The 22,477-nt window shown below is 37.8% G+C and overlaps 3 protein-coding genes across 3 annotated transcripts; all 3 read right to left on the bottom strand.

The window, feature by feature from the left end:
• Positions 1–1,767: 1,767 nt before the first annotated feature.
• Positions 1,768–3,153, bottom strand: LOC135637334 (probable xyloglucan endotransglucosylase/hydrolase protein 32). The gene is made up of 4 exons (XM_065150024.1): positions 2,910–3,153; positions 2,713–2,813; positions 2,412–2,629; positions 1,768–2,338 (listed from the first exon to the last, which is right to left on the bottom strand). The coding sequence occupies exons 1-4, from the start codon at positions 3,103–3,105 to the stop codon at positions 1,981–1,983; spliced, it is 873 nt and encodes a 290-aa protein (XP_065006096.1). The 5' UTR covers positions 3,106–3,153; the 3' UTR covers positions 1,768–1,980.
• A 5,657-nt stretch (positions 3,154–8,810) lies between these two features.
• LOC135634792 (lysine-specific histone demethylase 1 homolog 3-like) lies at positions 8,811–13,605 on the bottom strand. The gene is made up of 3 exons (XM_065145394.1): positions 11,834–13,605; positions 9,439–10,298; positions 8,811–9,286 (listed from the first exon to the last, which is right to left on the bottom strand). The coding sequence occupies exons 1-2, from the start codon at positions 13,542–13,544 to the stop codon at positions 9,565–9,567; spliced, it is 2,445 nt and encodes an 814-aa protein (XP_065001466.1). The 5' UTR covers positions 13,545–13,605; the 3' UTR covers positions 8,811–9,286; positions 9,439–9,564.
• Positions 13,606–13,923: 318 nt separating this feature from the next.
• Positions 13,924–22,377, bottom strand: LOC135634793 (protein PTST homolog 3, chloroplastic-like). The gene is made up of 12 exons (XM_065145395.1): positions 22,019–22,377; positions 21,836–21,955; positions 20,084–20,226; positions 19,789–19,995; positions 18,455–18,492; positions 18,321–18,371; positions 18,147–18,200; positions 17,374–17,493; positions 16,838–16,962; positions 14,857–14,908; positions 14,333–14,427; positions 13,924–14,192 (listed from the first exon to the last, which is right to left on the bottom strand). The coding sequence occupies exons 1-12, from the start codon at positions 22,225–22,227 to the stop codon at positions 14,165–14,167; spliced, it is 1,242 nt and encodes a 413-aa protein (XP_065001467.1). The 5' UTR covers positions 22,228–22,377; the 3' UTR covers positions 13,924–14,164.
• Positions 22,378–22,477: the final 100 nt, after the last annotated feature.

Genomic DNA, 22,477 nt, shown 5'->3' with positions numbered 1-22,477 from the left:
TCCAATTAAATAATATGATAGTGATGGAAGGCAAGATGAAGCTTTGGGATGTAGAATATTTCTACCAACTCTACCACTTGACCTAAGTCACAAGCTTAGGTAGAAACTAGCTGGAGTCTTGGCATCTTGATGCAGATTTGTCTATGGGAGTTGGCCTACTAGCGTATGGGTCAATGTCAAGGTCAACCACTTTGGAAAATTGAGAATTGAACTACTTCATTTTAAGTCAACGTCAATCGCTTTAGAAATTAGAATAAATTAAGACGACTAATAATTATTGGATAGGAGACGAAGATGACCTAACATTTATGTTATCGTCATGACATATATTGATGTAATATATACTATTCTTTTTTTTAATAAATTATATTTTTATTACATAGATAAGGAAAATCCTATCGGTTAGAGAATATTCTTATTTATTATTATAAAATATATATAATATTATTTTTTTTATTTATATATATATATATATATATATATATATATATATATCAATAAAACCACACATAAGGTTTTATGTCTCTAAGGATAGATAATATGCTCTATTTCTATATCTCTGAGTGGTTTGAATTTTGCTCATTGTATTTTAATTTAGACGATCAAGACTCTCTCATGTTATCTTCTCAAATCATCGTAAGATCTTATATTTATCTCTAAGTTTGAACTAAATAATTATTATTTTTCCATTGTACTCATCCAAACTTGATTAACAAATATCCTAACCCAACTTAAATAGACAATGATATCAGTATTTATTTTCAAACTCAATAAAGTACTATCAGCATATATTTCAAATCCAATTCAGATAAAATCCATCTCAAATGCTATAAAATAGATAGTCTACTAGCTATTTATTGTATAATTGTCCTACTAATTAAGCTATCATCTCCTTCATGACAAAATTTGAGATCAATAGGCCCAACATTTAAAACCCAAAAATGACTTGAAGAGTGTGAAGTTTGGGTCTGCTCAACTTGTTTGCTTAAGTTGCCTATAACCATAAATGTTCCACAACACATTTGAGCTTTTAGTGATAGCATTGCTCAATCAAGATGAACATTGACAGAACATTTCTCCAAGTTCTTTTCATCAGAAAGCAAATGTGATTGTACAACATTCAACTGGTGCTGCTATGTGGAATCTGTTATCCTTCACACTGCTCATTAGATTTGGTGTCACCAAAGTCGGTCTCTTACCAGCTTAGTTCAAGAAGATTCCTGTTTATACTTGCTCTGAAGCCAAAGCTAAACCATGAATGAGACCAAAATATGTGGGAACAACTTAGCATAGTCAAATTTGGTTGGCAAAAGTATTAGTCATATCCTAAAATCTAATAGAACTCATCATGAAAGAAAGATCTTTTATAATAAAAACCAAAGCAAACCCAATACTGTCAAATTATTCGAAATAGCTTATAAGAACTTGATGAATATATTATTATTAATTTTATATTTTGAGACGATGATAATACTTTAATGTTAATAAATTAATGAATTAATCATCTTATGAAATTGGATTATGATAACTGATATTATAACTCACATAATATAGAACGCGACGAAGATCATGAAAGAATCTATATGATATTAGACATGATGAAAAGTCTTAAGTATCTAATCGGATCATAATAAATGGTATCAAAATGATAATTAATTCGTAACGCGGGAGAGTTATCATTCAGTTTAGTCTTATCTCGATATAAATTTTCTTTTCGGAGAAAAATATTCAGAATAAATTCTGCATAAACAAAGAACAATGGAGAGCTGTGCAGGAAACAAAATGGATCATTCCACTTGCAGACCTCTTACAGTGTTACACAGAGCAATACCTCAATACATTCCCACTCTTTCATCATGTAAAGAAAGTGAAAGACAAGCACAAACGCCTCAAACTACCACCACACAGTACAGTAGCAGGGCAGCCCTTCCTTACGGCACTACAACCGCTGCCAAGAGATCACAAAGCTCACCAGCCTCATCAGCACTCGGGAGTGAGGGAGTGATCTCTGCTGTAATCCTTGCAGTAGTTGTAGACCAGGTGGTTTCTCTGAACCCACTGCATCGCTGCGCGCTGCTGAGGGCTGAGGCCGTAGCCGGACGGGGAGGACGGCACCGGCCGGCACCCGGCCGGCGCGAAGGCCGAGCACCCTCTTATCTTGAAGCCGGTGAACCTTGAGACGAAGGGCTGGTACGTGTAGTCGGCCTTGTACTTGCCGTTCTCTGTTGCCCAGGATGATGCATCCCAAATGGAGCCGTACACCCACATTGGCCGATCAGGGAACGTTGCTTCCACCTTCCTCGCGTACCTCCTTATCGGCACATCATCGACAAAGAAGCTGCACACATGGTGGATGAAGATATGGATGTTCAGTAGCTGAATGAGCTCTGGCAGAACTAAACAAGGCTTACATGATCTCTTCAGGGTTCCAGAGAATGCCATAGTGGTGGAAGTCAGCCGCGGGGTCGAACCAGAGGTGGAACCTCATCTCCCTGCCAATGATCCGGCCGTCACCGCTCCCCCTGACATACACATTGGTCTGCAGAGTGTATGGCTTACCGGGGATCGTGCCCAGGAACTCGATATCCACCTCGTCATGGAACCCCGGGTGAGCTTGATCGTTCGACAGCTACAAGTAGAGTCACCCATGCATGAGTTCAAGCGGATGCGTTGATGGATCGAATGAAGAAGAAAATGATTGCTCTGACATACGTAGAAAGCTGTATTCACTCCGGCGGTATAGCCACGTTGGAGCTTGATCGAAGCTCCGAAGTAGCCGTTTCGGTATGGGCGGGTCGACTTGAATCCACTTCCTACACAGATTCTTCCATTCTTAGTTTAGCAGAAAGAGCATTTGCCAGATCGAAAGAGAGACTGGTCATTTAGTAACAGTGGCAGCAGCATCAGACCTGAGCTTCTATCAAGCCAGATTGTTACAGAGGATTGATCCTGGGAGACTGATTGGTGCTGAGGTCCCCAGAGGTTACTGTAGCCTTGGAAGAATTTCAATGGCTTGATCCCAGAACTTGGGTAGTAGCCTGGAGAGGGCTGGGCATTAATGGAGTGGAACATGAGGAGGACAAGGAATTGGATAAGGAGAGCCATGCAAGCTTAAAGGGAGATGGCATATGGGGGGGGGGGGGGTTTAGTCGTGGAGAGAGTGTAAGCTAGTACACATGGTATATATAGGAATATTGTGGGTGTTCCACCCTACGGAGATGCATATGATTAATGAGCAGATTGGCTGGAGATTACAGAATAATAATGAAGACAAAGTAGGGAATTAGATTGCAATCTTCAGGTGATGTTGGTAAGATGGTAATGGAAGTTCCCAACTGAAATTTTCTGTAGCAGAATGTAGCATATATTAAGTTGGTTGATTTGGTACTGATGGAAGTCACTGTATAAAGTGTGATCATTTGAAGCAGGATTGACGATGGAACATAAATTCTTGGACTAAAAGAATGTGTAGCTTTGATTCATAAAAAAATATGGGGATACTGTTCAAAATGATATCTATAATATGTTCAGAGTTTGGTAATTAATCACTTTTAGAGCACTTTTTTTGGGCCACACTGGAGCAAAATAAAGGATTTAAGATTTTGTTTCAGTTCTTAGTCTAAAGTTGAGCTTCAGAAGTTTATTATTCAATGTTGGATGTTGATACTGTAGATATATGCACATCAAATTTTGTCAGATTAATGCTTTTGTTTTGTTCTGATTTCTTTTAATGAGACATTGACCTAAAAAAGAACCAGTTAATTACTCCTGACACCATTTTTAACATATCGAATTGATTAAAATGCAGTTATTAGAAGTTGGCATTTAGCAGATTCCAATGAATCACAGACATTGTTATTCTTTATATTGGTACTTAGTGGGGTATGTCTAAGGAGATTTCTTGGCTCAAGATAATGTCAAACTATGCTTTGGCATCACTTATGAATTGGCAAACAGATAAAAATGCAAATGGTAAGGAACTCTACAATATAAACATAAAATAAATAGTCCAAACATTTTGAGAGTTTACCCTCTTATGATTTTTTTCAATAAAATGCCTTTACAACTCCAAGAAGGTTAATTCACTGGGCCAAAATCCTCTTTTCCACCCTGTAAGAACAACATCATTCAGATCATTCTCACTGTTCTGGTGGGAACAGGCAACAAAATTTTGATTCTGACAACAGTTTAATCCTATTTAAGGTCAAGCTTTGAAGCCATGATAAGTGTTCTGCATTGTGATACAGGTTATTACAATTCAAGTTTACAGAAACAAACTCTGCGATAACAAATAATTGATGCACCGAACTGCTCTTTTTTCTTTCTTTTAGATACAAGTCAACCCAAGCATTCAATTCAGCATCAACCCATCTGCATTCAGCTCCATAACCAACATTCGGAATCTAGCTAAACTACACTACATGACAATTGAGTATCGTGGCAATAGTTGCAAGTGGCGGTGCATACTGTATCAACATCGGTAGGTGAGTACAGCCGACATTGCCATTCATGATGCTGAATAAATGCTCCAAGGACCACAACAGCAGAATTGATCGTGGACCAGAGTTTACTTCGATGGATTGTTTCCTATGAAGCTCTCTTAACATTTGTGGCACCACCTTCTTCTGCACTAACCTCAGCTTTCACCATCAAAAGGCCTACAGATATAAGCTTTGAAACTTAAATGTCCAATTTAGTTGATCCCTTGAGCAAATGACACAGAGAGATGATCACAGAGACAGCTGGTATGCCCCCATCAGAATGCTTGTTATAAGCCTGTCAATTGGACCTACTTTGGCTACTTTGTTCCTATACCCTCTGGTAGTTCAGCTGTCAACTTCATGTTATATTTGTTGCACATGAATGAATTGATAAGAGTCTTTCCTCACTTGTTTTCTTCTTTGTGTTTAGGTGAGACTGAGTTAAGCGCTAAGCAACTCGGAGACCATGAAACTGGTTGCTGCACAATTATTTATGTCACTCTGGATCAAATAGTGTCGAAAAAGCATTAATAGCAGCGTATCTGCAGTAAGATTATCTGCAATCTTCCCATGACGGCAGGCCACCAACATTGCTCTATGGAATTCATATATTTAATTCATCAGCCCTGTGCTTTCTGCACCTACCGATATGAAGCATCTGAACATTTCAGGACAATGTGATCATGTGATAAGGCCACCTTCAAAGTGCATTCTATAGCAAATTATTGCACTTAAGAATTCCACAAAGTTTAGTCTCACCAGCCATGAAGAATTCTGATTGAGTAAAATATAGAAATCTCAAGTCTTAGCCTTGAGTGGTTGAGCTATAAATAACTGACTGACAAGTTAAAAAGTGAGAAAAAGATTTTTTTTTTCACATAGTACAAAGAAGTTCAAAAATTTTAGCAATAAATAAAGATGAGATGATTAAAGAGATAAGAACATACCAATGTGAGACAAATCTCAGTAACATCAGAAAAAGTTCATAATATTAATCTGTATTAACTCAAAAATTGTCATTATAAGACTAGGAATTGGAACTTTCTCATGGTTAGGAATTATGATTGAGCTCATTATTGCTTCATAGATTTGTCCTTCAATTGCCGAGGAAAAAGACATTTCAACAGAACCCATCAGAAATGAGAAGTTAACAACCACACCTTCACAGTAAGTTCACTTTGAAGGTTGTTTGAAAAGCTTTCAGCTTCTTAAGATGCTTTTGCGATACATTCATGCTCTCTTAGTCTCTTACATAAGAAAACTTGTTATTGTGGTTGGTATCTGTACCAGGGTTTTTGTCTGGCACTGATTTTGGTTATCTACTGGATAGCTTGGTATCAGTCAAAAGATAGGATAAAAATAATACTGGTCAATACAAACCTTCCCGATGACCAGTATCCGAAACTTTGATATTTACCAACCATTTACCAACCAGCACTTGAATGAAACCAGTTCAATGCAATGTTTTCATCATTTTGGCACAGAATTCTGCCTCATGTTAACAAAATATGTTGTATGCTGTGTGCCAGTCCATATAAAGTTAGCATTGGTCAGTATGACAACACATATAATGATGTAGCAAATAGTAACAAAATATAAATACAAAGTAAATCAATTTGTTTCGAGTTTTCCTAGATGTTTTACACATTAACATACTCTGACAGGATACAGATCATGCCAATATATGCTAATTTGTGACATTTAATATAACAAGTTTATGACAAAAAGGATTCTTCTCCTCATATAAGTCCATAGAAGTTTATCCATGCTAAATATCAGGATAATCTTTTAGCAACTCTAGAAGATGAGCCAAGGCAATTTTGTCACAAGAGAGTCCATGCAATGCTAAACAAAAAATGTCAAAATAATTGGCAGAGAAAATGATGCCACAGCAACCAATGCCCAAAATATAAAACAACAGCCATAGGTTATTATGTTAGGTTGGTGCAACCTCACCTGCTTATAAGAATTGTTTATTTGACCAGATATGGTCCCATTCATTCACATCAATCAACAAGCATTAAGGTGTGGACAAATGAGAGTTGGGTTGGAAGTTTCCATCCATGACATAGGAGATATCATTTCTATTGGTTTTTAGGGAACAGTGTATGTCCTTCAGTGGCTGATGAACAAAGTGACTGAATTGCTGCTGCACATGCACACAGATGACAACACCACCAAATAATTGAGCCCCCTTTTGCTTCACATGATAATTGGGAATTTTAATCGCCTGATATGGATTCTTAGATCATAAAAAATGTGCAGGCACTAGAACATGAGAAAGCATGATCCTTTTCTATTCTTCAATATCTGGTAAAGCATTATATTGGAGCTAACATGGTTGTTCTATCTAATGACAGGCTTCCATGATTCCAGTAGCAGATGGAGATCCTGAACCTAGTCATGCAAGAAACAAAATTTACTTGCTAGAAGCTTGTCTGCAGAACATGGCCATGAATGGTGGCTGGGTCACATCATGAGCAGCTGAAAAAGTTAACAGTAAAGAGTAGGAAGTATTCAAAGTTTGGTCCTATCAAAGCTGATGATGTTCAAGTTATCCATGAACTCTTTATGAAGATTTCAAATGGACAAGTCAGAGAGCTATTGTTCAAGTTGAAGATTAGACTTCCTGTAGCAAATTATTTCTTGGAAATGCAGCTAATTACCACTTCAAACATCTACCAACTTGATGCGACTAGAATAACAGGGATTGCCTTCTATGATCAAACCAATGTTTAACCAAGTTGAATAGAGAAACACAACAACAACCTAGTGAAGAATACATGCAATCAGTATGTCAGGTAACCTACTGAAATCCAACATGTTAAGAGGCAAGTGTTTGCCCTCAGAACGAATGGTCGGTTGGTTGGTTGCCATCCATGAACAGAGAAGTCATGGTCCTCAGATAGCATCAAGTTAATGTAGCACAAGGTCATGTAGACAAATCTTTTGAAGATACTACAACATCAACAACGAAGCCATAAGTCCCAACTATTTAGAAGATCTAACTATTAAATCCCATAGGAACGAGCACAGAATAATCTGCACATTGTTGTAACTGAGGGATTGGACCATAACAACTGACAGGGAATACAAAGAAGGATATGCCATCAGAAAACATGGAGGGAGGGTACCGCAGTGCAGGAGATATCATGCAGAATAAAATACACCTTGCTGTAGCTACGAAATTAGACCATAACAACTGATACAAAAGAGAACATGTCATCAGAAGACATGGAAGGGGGACTGCTTTGTAGTGTCACTTACAGGTGGGTGGATGACATTTTCCAGAGCCTTGTCGGCTGCATCCATCTGTTTCTTGTAGTTTGGATCCTTTCATTGTTTCCACTTCCCATTTTGCTATTTTGGTTTATTGTCTTTGTCTCTGTTTCAAGCCCTGATGTTTAGCAGTGAATCCAAGGAGAAACCTCACCTGTTTCTCTCTCTCTCTCTCTCTCTCTCTATATATATATATATATATATATATATATATAACCTAAAAATTTGTTCATCGTCACTATTAGCTACTGTAGATTTACAATTGAGTTGAACTCTAATTTAACTCTTCGGAAAAATTATGGTACCAAAAATATTTTATGCAAAATATATTTTTTATTTACTTACTTAGACATGATTAATATATGTTATATATTTCTGGTTAGATGTTAACGTCAATATATATATAGAGGATCTTAATATTTCGATGAGTATATATACTAAATTCATTTTGTAATGATTAATATATATGCTACTCATTGTGGTATATATATATATACATATATGTACAGAGATGTCACATATGACATGCATATAAAAGTGAGTGCTTGGGGCCGCCACACTGACAAATTGGAACTTCTGGCCCAGCCATTGGATCACCAAATCGATCTTGTTTGGATGGATGTGACTACAAGAAGGGCCAAATACTGCACACACATGTGAAGGTGGAAGCATGTACGCTGCTCATGCACATGTGTGGACTAAAGAGTTGGATTGATAAGATAGGGCTAACAATGCATTATATAAAACTATGCATTCTTGTCATTCAATCTTATCATACTTCACTCTTTATTATCATAGATGAGAGAAGAAAGGAATTTGAAACTATAGGAAATGCTTGAATTTTTTCTGGTTCTATGTAGCCTTCTATTGATGATTATAATGATTTGCTGTCCTTTGGTCTTCATCAATAGACAACATAGAGAATCAGTCCATGAGAAAACAGATGATACACATGAGCAGCAGGAGATGACATGATTTAAGCGCAAGAGAACATGCCTTGCTACCTAGTCAGAATTCAGATGACAAATGGGAGTGAGACATCACAGTGACTGATTGGAGAACAATTTGGTACATCTATTTGTTCTCATTACAAGGAGAGACAGTGCTTCTGAAAATGAAATCAAAGAGGGGTTACATCAATATGAATATATAACAAATCATTCAACAGAACTCGTTCTACCCCTTAAAACCCTTGAATGACATGTTGATTTACTCAGCTCTGCCTTTTTGAGGTATATATACTTGGCAACCAAAACCAGAAAAATAATTGTACATAAAAAGTAATCTTTCCCAAGTTGATTTCAGTCTAGAAAGGAACAAGTGGCTCAGATTTTGAGACTTTCAGGAAGTCGAACAAAAGCATAGCAGGTAACATGGAACAAAGACAACAAATGCTGCAATATTTAGCAAGCCTCAGCTATATGCAAATCCTGTCCAGGAGTTGGTCCACGGCCTCAATCTTATGAAATAGCTTTAAACCAACCGAACTACGATTTCCCATTGGTGCCGCCGTCCTGTATCGGTAGCTGCACACTCAAGCAAATGTACATCGATGCATAAGAAGAATTATAAACGTGATAAAAAGAATTAAAAAGATGAACGAATAAGTAAATTGTTCTTGTCCTTGTTATTGCTTGAGAAACCAGTTTATGAAAGAATCAAGGTAAACTATACTTACCAGGTCAAGATGCAAAAACCAGCTTACTCCATGCAATGGTGACTATTCCACAAACCCATTCAAACATAACATCAATCATTGTTCTTTACATCAATGGATCATTAAATCTAAATAAATCAATTGGGCTCATCGGTTGCCTCTCTCAGCCTTAATGGAAGCAATAGCAGAATCAGCAGCAGGTCCCAGCCCTCTTCTACCAACCAACTTTACACCAAGTTTTTCAGTTAGGTAAAACAACCTCATATCATCCCCTCCTCTCACCTCTCTCAAATCTAGAGCTTGTTGTCGGGATAACAATGTGTAAACATGAAGCTGTTGTTGCTGATTGTAATGGGATTGAAGCTGCTGAAACAGCAACTTGTTTGAATGCTGTTGATCTGCCTTTGAGACCTCATTGGTATTCTTCTTTCGTGGACCACCCAATGACACTCGAATAATTGCTGGAGACTTTGGATCAGATGTTTTCCGACCAAAAATAACAGAAAAACTTCCAAATTCCAAGTCAGGTTCCCTAAATAAATCTGCTAGAAGGGCGGCACAAGCCTGAGTGTTCTTAGAGGGGCTTCTTTCCACTTTTATTTGTAAAGCCCGTGCATTAGCATGGTGGGCCATATTAGCAGCCTCTCTTAGACCACTAATGAAAGCTCCATGCATAGTAGCAGGGTAGCGCCTTGTTGTAGCCTCTCCAGCAAAGAAAAGCCGCCCATCTCCGACACTTTCTGCTAGGATATCATAGTCATCCCCGGATGCCCCAACGGCAACATGTGAATAAGAACCCAAACTGAAGGAGTCAGTACCCCATCTAGTGCAGACACTTTGGAGAGGATCTGGAACTTCAATTCCTTGTGGCTCAAAGATACCTGTTTATAAAAACCCATAAAAAGATTATAAATTGCTTAATATGGCCAAAAGAGTATAACTTCAATTCATTGAGTCCAAGATGTCTCATCAACAGAAGTCCATAAGATGGTTGATTGCTTATGCCTCATCAACAGAAGTCCATAGTCAATGCTTATGCAAGATAACTAAGAATCGCAAGCATGAAGTACATGCAAACAAGCTGCTTGGATGTGACTACAGGTAAATATAGTTAGGTTATATTCCAAAAAAGTTCTCATTTTGATACTAACAATAACATGATGAACTAAGTTTTCTCATTTTTCTGAACTATGGCTGAAGCTTTCACGGCATTTTATTTCCTATGGCACTAAGTTATTAAGAAAACCTAACTGTAGAAGGTAAGGGGGAGTTATTAAGAACAGATGAATGCTAAACCCAAGCACTGCTGAGCAACAATGTGCATTTAAGATGAATTTATCAGAATATGCAATGTCATCTGATCCGATAGGCAGTAAATGCCGACAAAAGCTCAAGATTGTTCTCTCATTGGAACTGCAGCACTGGACCAAATAATGTCATTACTGAAAGAATCATGGCAGCCCACACAACACTGAGAGATAAAGGAATTATGGATGGACATTCAAATAATTTTCCATTGCAGAGCCTCTACAATCTTTTCATATTTTTACAACAAATGGATACATTTTCTATGTAAAATCGTTCGCTTATCTCATACTCTTCCATTTAAACAAAATATTTCATTTTACAAACGTGGCTGCATCGTTAATACTCATTAGTTTATTTGTCCTTTAGCTTGCGACCAATATATGGCTATCCAGATTTAATAAAGATGCACCAAAGATGAGACCAAACTTCTTTAGTTATATGTTCAGAAAAATAAATATACAACATGTTCAAAACATAGTTCTAGAGATAAGAACCTAGCATAAAGGGTGTGATCCATTTCAAGCACAAAGTCCTAGAGGAATATCTCCAAGAGGGCAAGAGTGGCATCAACAACAGACCATACTGATGCAAGATTAGTAACAAATCATCAGAATAAGCAGAAAAGACAAGTATTCACCTTAAATGACTTTGGCTTTGTGACCCTACGAATTCAACATGTTGAAACATCGGCAAGTCATCTTAACTATGATGCTAGTAATTTACAAAAGAAGATGCTAGTAATTTACAAGCATGTAAGTTTTTTTAACTATGATTTGTTCAGAACAATTCTAACAGATGTTAACTAGGAAATGTACCATGTTAAAAATAATAATATACAGAAAAATTCAGTAAAAATTCAGCAGCACTTATATGAACAATGATATCCACCACAAAGTTAGAACTTGGCAATATGAGATGATCAGTTACATCTCAGACTCTGATCCCCAAGCTGGAAAGGAAATTCACTGCACATTATGCAAAAGTGAATTTCAACAAAACAAACTTAGGAAATGAGAAGTTTTACCGTTATCTATAGAACAGAAACAATAGCTATGGTTTCACAAACACTGAGAGCAAACAATCTAATGGTAGACACATACTAAATTACCTCTTAGAATCTGAAGAACTAGTGTCACAGCATCTGTGGGAGGCATCGTTTCAAAGTTATGTGCTGCTTCCCCTGCAACCAATGCAATCAAGAGGGGTCCACCAGCTACCGTTGCATAACTATAGAACAAAAAGAACTCCCCTCGATGACTTGGATTATCGGACAGATGCCCAAAGGTATCAATATCCATGTTCCAAAAGACATGAGGGAACAACATAGCAACCTTATTCAACAAGCCAAAACCCAACCGCTTAATCCCATCAAGCTTTCTCTGAGGTAGCTCTGGTACAAACTTTATACTCCCATTCTTCAAGACACCAAGGGGAACTGTACACAGTGCCATGTCCCCCTCATAAACCTGTGAGCCTGAGATTACTTGCACTCCGTCACCACCATACCGGATTGCATGGACTGTCTTCTCATAGATAATAGGAACATTCTCAGATAAAGCCTGAACCAACCTCCCATTCCCACCCGGCAAGAAACAATGATCGCCGCCCATGTCATATGGATCATCCTGATCCCAAAAGGCAAGCGAGAGCTTCGACAGTAAACCAGCATTAGCATACTCCAGATTTGCCAAGTGCCAATTAAATAGATTCATCTCCTCTTCAGTCACAGCATCACCATACACCTGCCTAAAAGTCTCCAGTGCAGCCCCGAGCGAGACATCCATCGCAACCTCTCCCATACACAGCCTCAGTCGGCTGGCCTTATCCAGAAGCTTGTTGAATGCATTTTCCACCTTAGTATCCAAGTCAGGATCCACCGGCTTCCCATCTGGCCTGTACAAGGGGCACTTATCTCTGACCTTATGAAGCGTTGAACCCAACTGTTTGGCGATGATACCAAGTGGGTTCCCCAGGGTGCCCGTCAACACACTCCCGCCCAAATCAGCTGCTGCAAACTTGTTAGCCCCCTCCATCCTCTTCGTATACACTCTGCCTCCACACCTCTTTCTTCCTTCCAAAACCACAACTTTGAACCCGAATGACATCAACTGCCTTGCTGCAGCCAGTCCCGCGAGGCCAGCGCCCACAATAACCACATTCGCCTTGGTTGGCTCCGCGGGGATCCTCTCCTTGATCGCTGGCGCAACTCCAAAGTTCACGTACCCGTGCGAGACCAGGAAGTTGTAGGCCGAATTTAGAAGGGGCTCGTAATGCGGCGGGATCACCGAGACGAAGGCCTCCTTGGTGAGCCAGTTGGAGACGTTCTCCCTCCATCTGGAGAGGATGTGGTTGCGGATGAGGATGTAGTTGACCTGCTCGATGCCGCCGATGGAGGAGACGACGCCGGCCTCGATCTCCTCCTCGGTGAGGGAGTCAGCCGGGAAGCCGGCGGTGAGGGCGGTGAGGGCTTCGGTGGTGGCCTCCTTGTTGATGACGATGATCTCCTCGGAGATGTCAGGATCAGGGTTCTGGGGGCCTGGGTCGGGGAGGGGGTTGGAGGGGGCCGGAGGCGGGGGCGCGAGGGAGGGAAGGGGCGGAGGAAGCGCGACGGACGAGGGAGGGGCGGCCGCGCGGCGGCGGACGCCGGTGCGCTTGCGCTTGGTCTGGAAGGGGACTTGGAGGTGGAAGTTGGGGCTGGGGTTAAGGTAAAAGTTAGGATGAAGGTTAGGGTTAGGGTTCTGAGGGACCAAAGGGGCGGAAAAGGGAGGACCGATGGTGAAAGGGGGAGGAGGAGGAGGGAGAGGGTTTTGGTCGGACATCTTTTACTTGGATCGGCTTCTTCTCACGCTCTTGAACCAGCGGGTGACGGTATTCGGCGAACGCGACACGAGCTCTTACTCGATCTATATGATTAAATAATTGGATTTAGACGGGATTAATCTTAATTAATCAATTAGTATTAACCAATTAGGAAGGATGCAGAAGCAATACGAGTGCGTTTTGGAACGAAAACTCTAATTATTGATCAAATAGAACAAAGAAGCTTTGATCAAACTATTACATTAGCTATGATTTGGGCTCCCAACATTTTTTCTTCGAAATAAATTTTGATATAAGACCTTAGGATGATCTCAACTCTTGCAATGATCAGATGTAGTTTCTGCTTGTAAACAAAGTAACATATTTTTGAACATGTACTTAGATAATCCAACCAATCATTATTCTTGCTTCATATATGGGCCTAAAAACATACGAAATACCTGGCATTGGCTCACATAACCGGTATTCACAGAGTACCACATAAGCTGTTCATGTCAAACAGGAAACTTCTTAAGATGATTTCATTTATACAACATATACCAACAGAAAGTTCAATGCATTTTCTGAAACCCTATCAATCCACTTCCTCTACAATAGGTTGGGTCTCTGAATTATTTTCCTAGATCAGCTTCTTTTGAGCTTTTAGCCTGTATTCATGAAAAGAATATGGAATCAGTAAGTTGTACAAAACTGGATGAGATGGAAATAGATATTTTTCCTGAATACACTCATAGAATATGACTAATGGAATCAAAAAACATAGTTGCAAAATTTTGGGTCACCTCACTTGTCTACTCTCAGAACATTATTGGTTATGCCTCCGCTGGTGATAATCTCCCATTGAGAGTCGATTCTCCACTCGCCGTCAACAATGAATTTTATCTGAGGGTAACAAATTAAGAATGAAGTGATTAAGCTTGTTTAACCCTCTGAGGAAAGAGAATTAGATTAATCTTTTAAACTTGTGCTCGTTAATGTAACATGTGAGATCAGATTCTAACACCAAGCATCTCATTATGACTGATGTTAAGACATTGCTATCATGACACCCAAAGCTAAAATCAAGTATACAACAGAGTAACTAACAAAAAAGCTTTTAGTAGGTTGTTTCCTACCTTAGAACATTGTAGTGATAGCAAGACGTAACACTCTACAAATAACCTACTTCAAAGTTCAAACACTAAACTATTTCATTGTTGGAAGAACAGTGGAAAGGCCTACAATTAGAATGAAAGATCGGACTAAAACTGCTCTATGCAATGGGATATCACTTTGAAATATATGAAATGCCAGTTTTGCAACTTTGCATACCTCATAAACTCCAGGATAGAGCCACAACACTGTTGACCAGAGCATTGGCTTCCTGCACAGTACATCATCAGATAAAATGACTAACAGTGTTCCAGTAGGAAAAAGTGAGCATTATTAGAGTAAGTAAAAGTTGTTCTGCAGCAGAGTCCAAAAGTGTCACTGATGACAATTAAAATTTGCACTCTTCTAAGGCTACATTTTACACATCCCTAATTGGTAGGTCAGAATTTTTTATCATTTATAACTGCATCATTTAAAAACAAACTGCTTATAGTCTATTAATACATTTCTTTTATAATGAAATGTTAAAATGCTGAAACCTCATCTTCTTCAAAGATCTTAAAATACATACAGTGACCCAGAACTTTACCTGAGTTATATGTATAGAATAATTTCAGGAATGTTTTCTATTAACTGAGAACACACCTGGCATCATTTTCATTTATGTGTATATAGACAATCAAGAAAACAATATTATCTTTTTTGTTTTTGTCTTTAATTTTTTCATGATTTTTTTATAATCACGGGTTTATCCATCAAAGAAGAGGACTGGGAGTCTCAAATTCTCGAGTCCAACCATAATGGGTCTAGCGCCATTTCTAATATTTTCCCTATAATTTTTTAACCCAAACATTTTACACTCTTAAATAATTTCTTACAAAATAAAATATAGAAAAAAATACCAAACATGTTTGACACATTGTTTTTCATGTTTTAGCCTTTAGAGAACAAAAATCACAAAGAAAAAAACAAAATAAAATTGACATTAAGCTATAGATGATAAGAACAACAACAACAAAACCATAAGTCACAATCACTAAGCTATAGGCAACTGTAAAAAAAATAATATGGAATGCAACAATTTAGAAAAATATTGCAACTTCTATATTGACTGGGTAGTTGATTGTGTCATAATTAAAACTGACCTGATTTAATAGGAGCAGATCAAATAGATAATTTTGCTTACTATTCATTATTATAAATTTAATTGAAAAGGGGCACAAAACCAAGTGCTTTTAACATCAATCAGAAGGATTAGGGTTGCTAAACAAACATTTAATCTATATGCAGCAGCTAAATAGCAACCAACACCTGGCCAAGCATTTAGAGCAGGCCACTGGCTCCTGGATACAGGCACCGGTCAGTCCCAAGAACTTGCTGATGTGTATAGCAATTGGAAATGGTCACTATTGCTATTGCCATGCCAAACAGCACCGGATGATGTAAATGTCCATTTTGTTGGCTGATCACTAATTGCTGCCCACCATGGCAGTGGCTCCTATTGGTAGCCATGAAACAAGTCATCTCTATTCTCCATTTATATTACCGGAATAAACCTGTAAGGTCCATAGTGGAGACTAGAGACTTTGTTTATCACATTAGATGATTTATTGAATTATTGGTATCCAAACCAATTTAACCCACTTTGCAGAGCCAATACATAGATCAGACAACCATGAGATCCCCCTATAGGTGCCTGCCCACTCCATTTCCACAGACTACCTATCCAATTCATTGTAAAAATGTCAACACAGGCCTCCCACCCTGCCCACCTGAGATAAGGCCCTAAAACCACAATCAAAATTGTTATATAAAAATAGAAGAACATATCGTGAGTCTTGGTGATAACGAGGTTAAAAGCATCACATGACAATATCATATCAAAAAAATATGAGATTGACCATGCCATGGTTCGCCTTATCAGTCCGTACCGATGTACCGATCAATTGTTGGTATGGTATGTATCGAGTTGTACCGAGCCATACTGAGCGTATCGACACATGGTACATGAGAGTATACTGATGTACCACCCATACCAATCTCCTGTCGGACCGGTATATATCACCCGTACCGAGTGATATGCTATGGTACAACGAACCTTGGACCATGGTATATGAAACTATGTAAGCTTAACACTCATCAGAGATTACAACAGGTCTCAAATGGTATAGGAAGAGGGTATAATAAATGCTGACTAAACCTGTACCCAGGTGGATTTATGTGTTTAGATGAAGGATGGTGATCCATTCTGACTCTATGCTGCCAACCATTAAAACTACCAGCAACTTCTATGATTTGACCGTTTGCCCAGTAGTCGATATGAACCTGTGTCAACAAGACCATGCTTCAATGCCAAATCTAATGCATTCTAAGTAAGCAAATTGCTTATATGTTAATGAAAATCCTAAGTTAAAAGAAAAAATAATTAATAGCATGCACAGGATACTGCTGATTCACCACAGAGAATCAATGTAATATTTGGTAAGAAGTGAATGCTTTTTGGAATTAGATTTCCATCTTCTTTGATGTAATTCATTTCTGACTTTCATGAATACGAAGTTGCACTTGTAAATCTAAATGCTTTATTATTCCAAGCATTCAAGATTTCTTGCATGTTTAAAAGCAAACCAGGTTCACTAAGATGATATTCTGGTTGTTTACATTATGTATTAATGATACATATGGGACAAACAAGGGCACACAATGAAGACACAAGATTAAAAGGAGAATGCATACCTCTTTTAGTCCATTTAAGTTCCCCTCAGCAGCATGGAGTTCCGCATCTTTCTCTGCTACGATTCTTTTTATATCACCAAGCTCAACTGTGGCCCTAGCGTGAAGACTACTTAATGCAAGCTGAGGCAAGAAAGAGAATGATTACAGTTTCTTTCAGCATATGTTCATTCATCACTGAAATTTTGAAAACCCCTGCCAAGTACAATAATGATATTGAACTAGAATAGATCTTTGAGGAAACAGTTAAATTTATATTACATACAATCAGAAAAGTAGCTTGAAATAACAAAACTAATTCAGCTTTAAAAATTAGCCATCATTCTACTTTTAACAAATTATTAAAAATATCATGATATTCATAGTGTATAACAGTAACATGTAAGATGACAGGAGTGGACATATTGGTACAGAAATTTAATTTTAAAAATTTCTAAATAGAATCACTTTTGTGTCTTCTAAAGATGTATAATGCTTCTTAGAGAAAATAAATCATTTGGTTACATGATTTTAGTCGTTTCTATCACATAAGGAATCGAAAAGTAGCTTTTCTGAAAGCTACTAAAGCAAGTTTTGACATATCTAAAAGAATCCATAATTCACATCAACAAATATCCTAGGCTCACATTTTAAAGTAATAAATATCATGAATGTGAAAATTCTGTACGAATAAAAGAATTTATATTTGAATGCTTCTTAGAAAAATACTGTCATGATTCTTATGGATATGCTTCTATATATAAATAGCTAATGAAAAAATAATAGATCTTTAGTACCTTCTCATCATCAATTTGTTGCTTTAGTTGGGAAAGTTCCATCTTCTTTTGATGCTAACACAATCCAGCATAAGGTGATCATTTTGACATGGTAACTTCACAATTAAAAATTACAATCTAAAAACAAATTTAATTAAAAACTCAGAGAAAGAAAATGAGACATGATATTGTTACCAGCAAGATCTTCAAACGATTGATTTCATTCTGATTGTCATGTTCATAAATCTTAACACAGAAACAATACACAATTGAAACAAGGATTAGACTTATTACAAGATTATTTAGATAATAATGTAAAAGGTTACAACCTCTGAAGCCAAATCGTGATATAACTCACAGTCTTCACCTGAGGAATCATTAAGTAAATAAACAAAATGAGGACTGACATGAGGTCTGAATTATACCACTAAAGCAATCAAAGCACGTGGCTAAGTATTAATTTCTCATATTTTAAATTATAGTAGATAAACACGATTATTCATTTATATATGAATTTGGAGTTTAGAAAAATTTATGTTTAAGAAAAAGGTATGAAGCACACCAAGCTTAAATATCACATCTACTACTAACTTCTTATTTACAATGTATTTCAATCAATATCCACTGATCAGTGAATAAGAACAGACTGAAAGAAAAAGGTTTTGTCATACATTTTGACAAAAAATTAGGGGAAAAAAGAATGCTGAAACTGCATTAGATGTTAAAAAAGCTTGTGAAGTTAATAAGTAATTATACAAAGATTGAAACTGAAAACTAAAAACTAATAGACAAAACTGCTGAGCATTTATGCCCATTAAGAGGTATGGTATGTGGAGTCATGTATTCAGACTCAGTCCCTTCTATGCTCAAACTGATGGTTAATTAGTTATAGAAAATAACCAATTACTTGACGTCTCTACAAGATCTTGAAGGCAATACAAATGCCACAACTGTATCTGATACATGTCACTAGAAATGCATCATGCAGAGGCAGAAAAGAAAAATATAGTTGAACAAAATGTCATAACCTTCCATGGGCACAAATAATTAGTTGATTAAGGAAACCAGAATTGGCTTCCATTAAAGATTACAGAGCAAAAATGTTATTCATGGTAAGACCAGTTCTGACTTCAGCTTTATTTTAATCCATTCCCTGACAAAAAGGCATACATGGAGCAAGATTTTCAATTGCTAGTACAATGTTGAAAATTTTCATAGGAAATGGATGATAAATACAACACATGAGGAAGCAAAGTACTACGCCTCATGTACAAGACAATTTTGATACTACAGTATGTGATGTGGACATTCTGATCCACAAAATTTGTCTTTGGGGCTCTCAGGATAGTTGATCTATAAAAGAGAAAAAAAAAAAAAACCTGTAGATTAATACAAGATCATATACTTAGCTAGTGTTCCATCAGTTTGCATGCCTAACCTGATGACAATAAAAAAGGAGAAAACAAAATTGATAATTGAACAATTCATATCAATACAGTTATGTATATAGGTTCCTTTTAATACCTTCAGCCATAACGATAGCCTTCACAGGACTTCTGGTGACAACAAGTTGTAAAAGAAACAATTCATATTCAACTTGAAATAATCAACAGAAAAGGTGAGCATAAAGAACAAAAGAGATAAATTTACATTACAAAATTACCTTCCATTGTATCCAGTTCTCCAGTCTGTCTAAACTTTACTGCCTTTATATGCAAGGAGTCCACTGAAGATTCTGAATTATCACATACTTGGACATGATTATCAGTTAATACCATTCCATTTGATTTAACCAAGTCTCTCTCCATAGAACGGTTGCTTCGCCGTAAGGTACAATAAGGAGACACATGTATCTTCGTCTCTTGACCTCCTAAGGTTACAATGCACTATGAATAAAATCAGCAGTAGTAGTGACTAGTGAGTAAGAAACCAATATGCAATCTGGAAAACTTGCAAACCTGCAGCTTTATATAATTCTGCATCTATAAATCTTTGTCTTCCTTCTGAAATTTTATCTGAATGGTTCTCTCCATTTGAATTAAAAAGAAGTTCTGTGACAACCTTGTATCCTCTCCGTCTCACAATATTTGCGAGGTCCTTCCTATGGCAATCGCAAGGTAGACATTTATCTAGCCAGAAATATATTAAAGTCAAACCTTGCTTCTACAAGCTTCTTAACATTGAAAAGAAGAAGCCATGGTACCACCATGTCATGCACAGGACAAGCAATCTAGATATAAAATATATATAATGGTTCCAACCCATAAAAAATACGAGAAAATAACAAAGCTTTTCAAATCATGTCCAGAAGGAGTTCAATCTTGGGTTACTGCAGTGTTTATAAGACTAAAGACAAAGTTATATTTTATTGTTATCAAATTGACAATGGTTACCACCAACACGATGCACCTTTGCAGTCATTTGTAGCTGCTGAGTGGCAGGTCCTCATGAGATCAACTGGACAAGGGAACCATTTAAAATAGTGCAAGTTTGACATTGACAATTACAGCTGTCAGAAACTGCTGCTTTGACATAAACTACAGTTCTGATTAAGTCAACAAATGCACTGAAAAGTATATTCTCTTGTCCACCATTGAATGACAAGTTCTAAAGAAACATCTAGGAAGTTTGGTGGGACTAATTACACCTGTGGTATACTGAAATAAATGCAAACTTGATATCGCCAACAACAGCTGTCCAAGAGAGATCCTTTGATTCAAAATCATACATATCATTTAAGTTATTTTCTTAATCTAAGAACATGATGGTTTTAGCATTACAAACTACACTAGCCAGAATTTCAGATAGACATGCTTACCTCTGCAGATGTCCATTCCATAAAAGTAATCAATGAACTGACATGATTTTGTTAACTTGGCATGTAAAAACTAAATGGTGAATAGAATCTATGTTGAGTTAATTATTCTCATGCCCTTCCATAAACTGTGTATAACTGAACAAGTGAACAGATCATTGACTATACAAGGCATGCCAAATTCATGCTGTAGACCACAAATTCAGGAGGGCACATTATAGTTTCAGCTAATATAACCAAGTGTCTGGTGCATGACATAGAATCAAGCTTGAGTTATTTCCACCTACTGTAGGAAGAGAGAAATCCAAACTTGACAAAATTTGGAGTTGGAAATTATGCGGATTTTGTGCTCAATACAATCTACAATTATAAAAAATGAGCAGCAAAAGTTGAACATCAATCTGATTGGGTCTCTGAATAAGAGATACATTTTCCAGTTTGAGAACGAAGATGTAGGACATACTTGATAGTGCATGTTTCTTACTTGTGGACTAAGACAGACCATTGGTTCACCATTCACGACAGATGGACATCCAAATTCCAAACATCTTTAAGTTCATACGATATCAACAGAAAGCACAATATTTTTATCAGGTAAGCCACCGTCAGAACTTCCGAAAAGAAACAACCCAAATAAGGTTCACATTCGCACAGAATCTCATATTTTAATCCCTCTAAATTTGCTTGGCTCTGATCAATGATGCAGAAAACGTAACTTTTTGAAGGAAGTGTTGAGGTATAACAAAGAAAACATAAGAATGATAGCAAGCGCCATCTGATAATCCACATAATGCAATTCTTAAGGACTAACCAAACAAAGGAAAAAAAATAACAATTTTTTTTTAAGAAAGAAGGACGAAGAAGAAGGTAGAAGGGGAGACGTAAGCTAACGGACCTCCCGTTTTCGCAGAGCTCCTTCATGGAGGGCACGCGATTCTCAGCAAGCCCCGTCGCCGATATGAACTCCCGCAGTTCATGGCAGAGCTCCTCTTTGCGCTTCAACGCCCTCCCTCTCCTGCTACAACAGAAACAGCGATCAAGAACCCATCTCTAGCGAAGAAAACGTTAAATCACTCACCAAAGAACTTTGTAATCTCCAAGTGACCCAATGAAAGCCGCAGCGTACCTAAATTCCTCCCCAGAGCAACAGGGCGCGAGGCTTCTGCGAACTAGGTACGGATTGGAGCTCCACAGCAGACGGAGTTCCTGGGACCGTCGGAAGGAAGGGAAGGATCGGCGATCACCGGCAAGGTGCGATAAAGAGGAGGGCCAAGGGGCGAGCGCCATGAGAGATCCCGAAGCATCTGGGGAGGGAGACCGGCGATCCAAGAGGACGGACGCGAGAACTACACGTGGAAAGCGGAAGGTGTTTGGTTTCGTACCGCTTCGCCATTGAAACAGAGCTCGATCTTGGCATTCGGCGGAGTGGTCGAAAAGGCCTTTGGCTTTATCTGCGCGCTCTCTCTCTATGCCTCGGCCCCACCTAAGGAGATAAGTTTTTCCCTTTTTATTTTTATTATTTTTTTCTGAAAAAAGA

This window comes from Musa acuminata, chromosome BXJ3-4 (genome assembly GCF_036884655.1).
Source record: "Musa acuminata AAA Group cultivar baxijiao chromosome BXJ3-4, Cavendish_Baxijiao_AAA, whole genome shotgun sequence".
In the NCBI taxonomy this organism is placed as follows: domain Eukaryota; kingdom Viridiplantae; phylum Streptophyta; class Magnoliopsida; order Zingiberales; family Musaceae; genus Musa; species Musa acuminata.
This window is presented reverse-complemented; position numbering and strand designations above follow the sequence as displayed.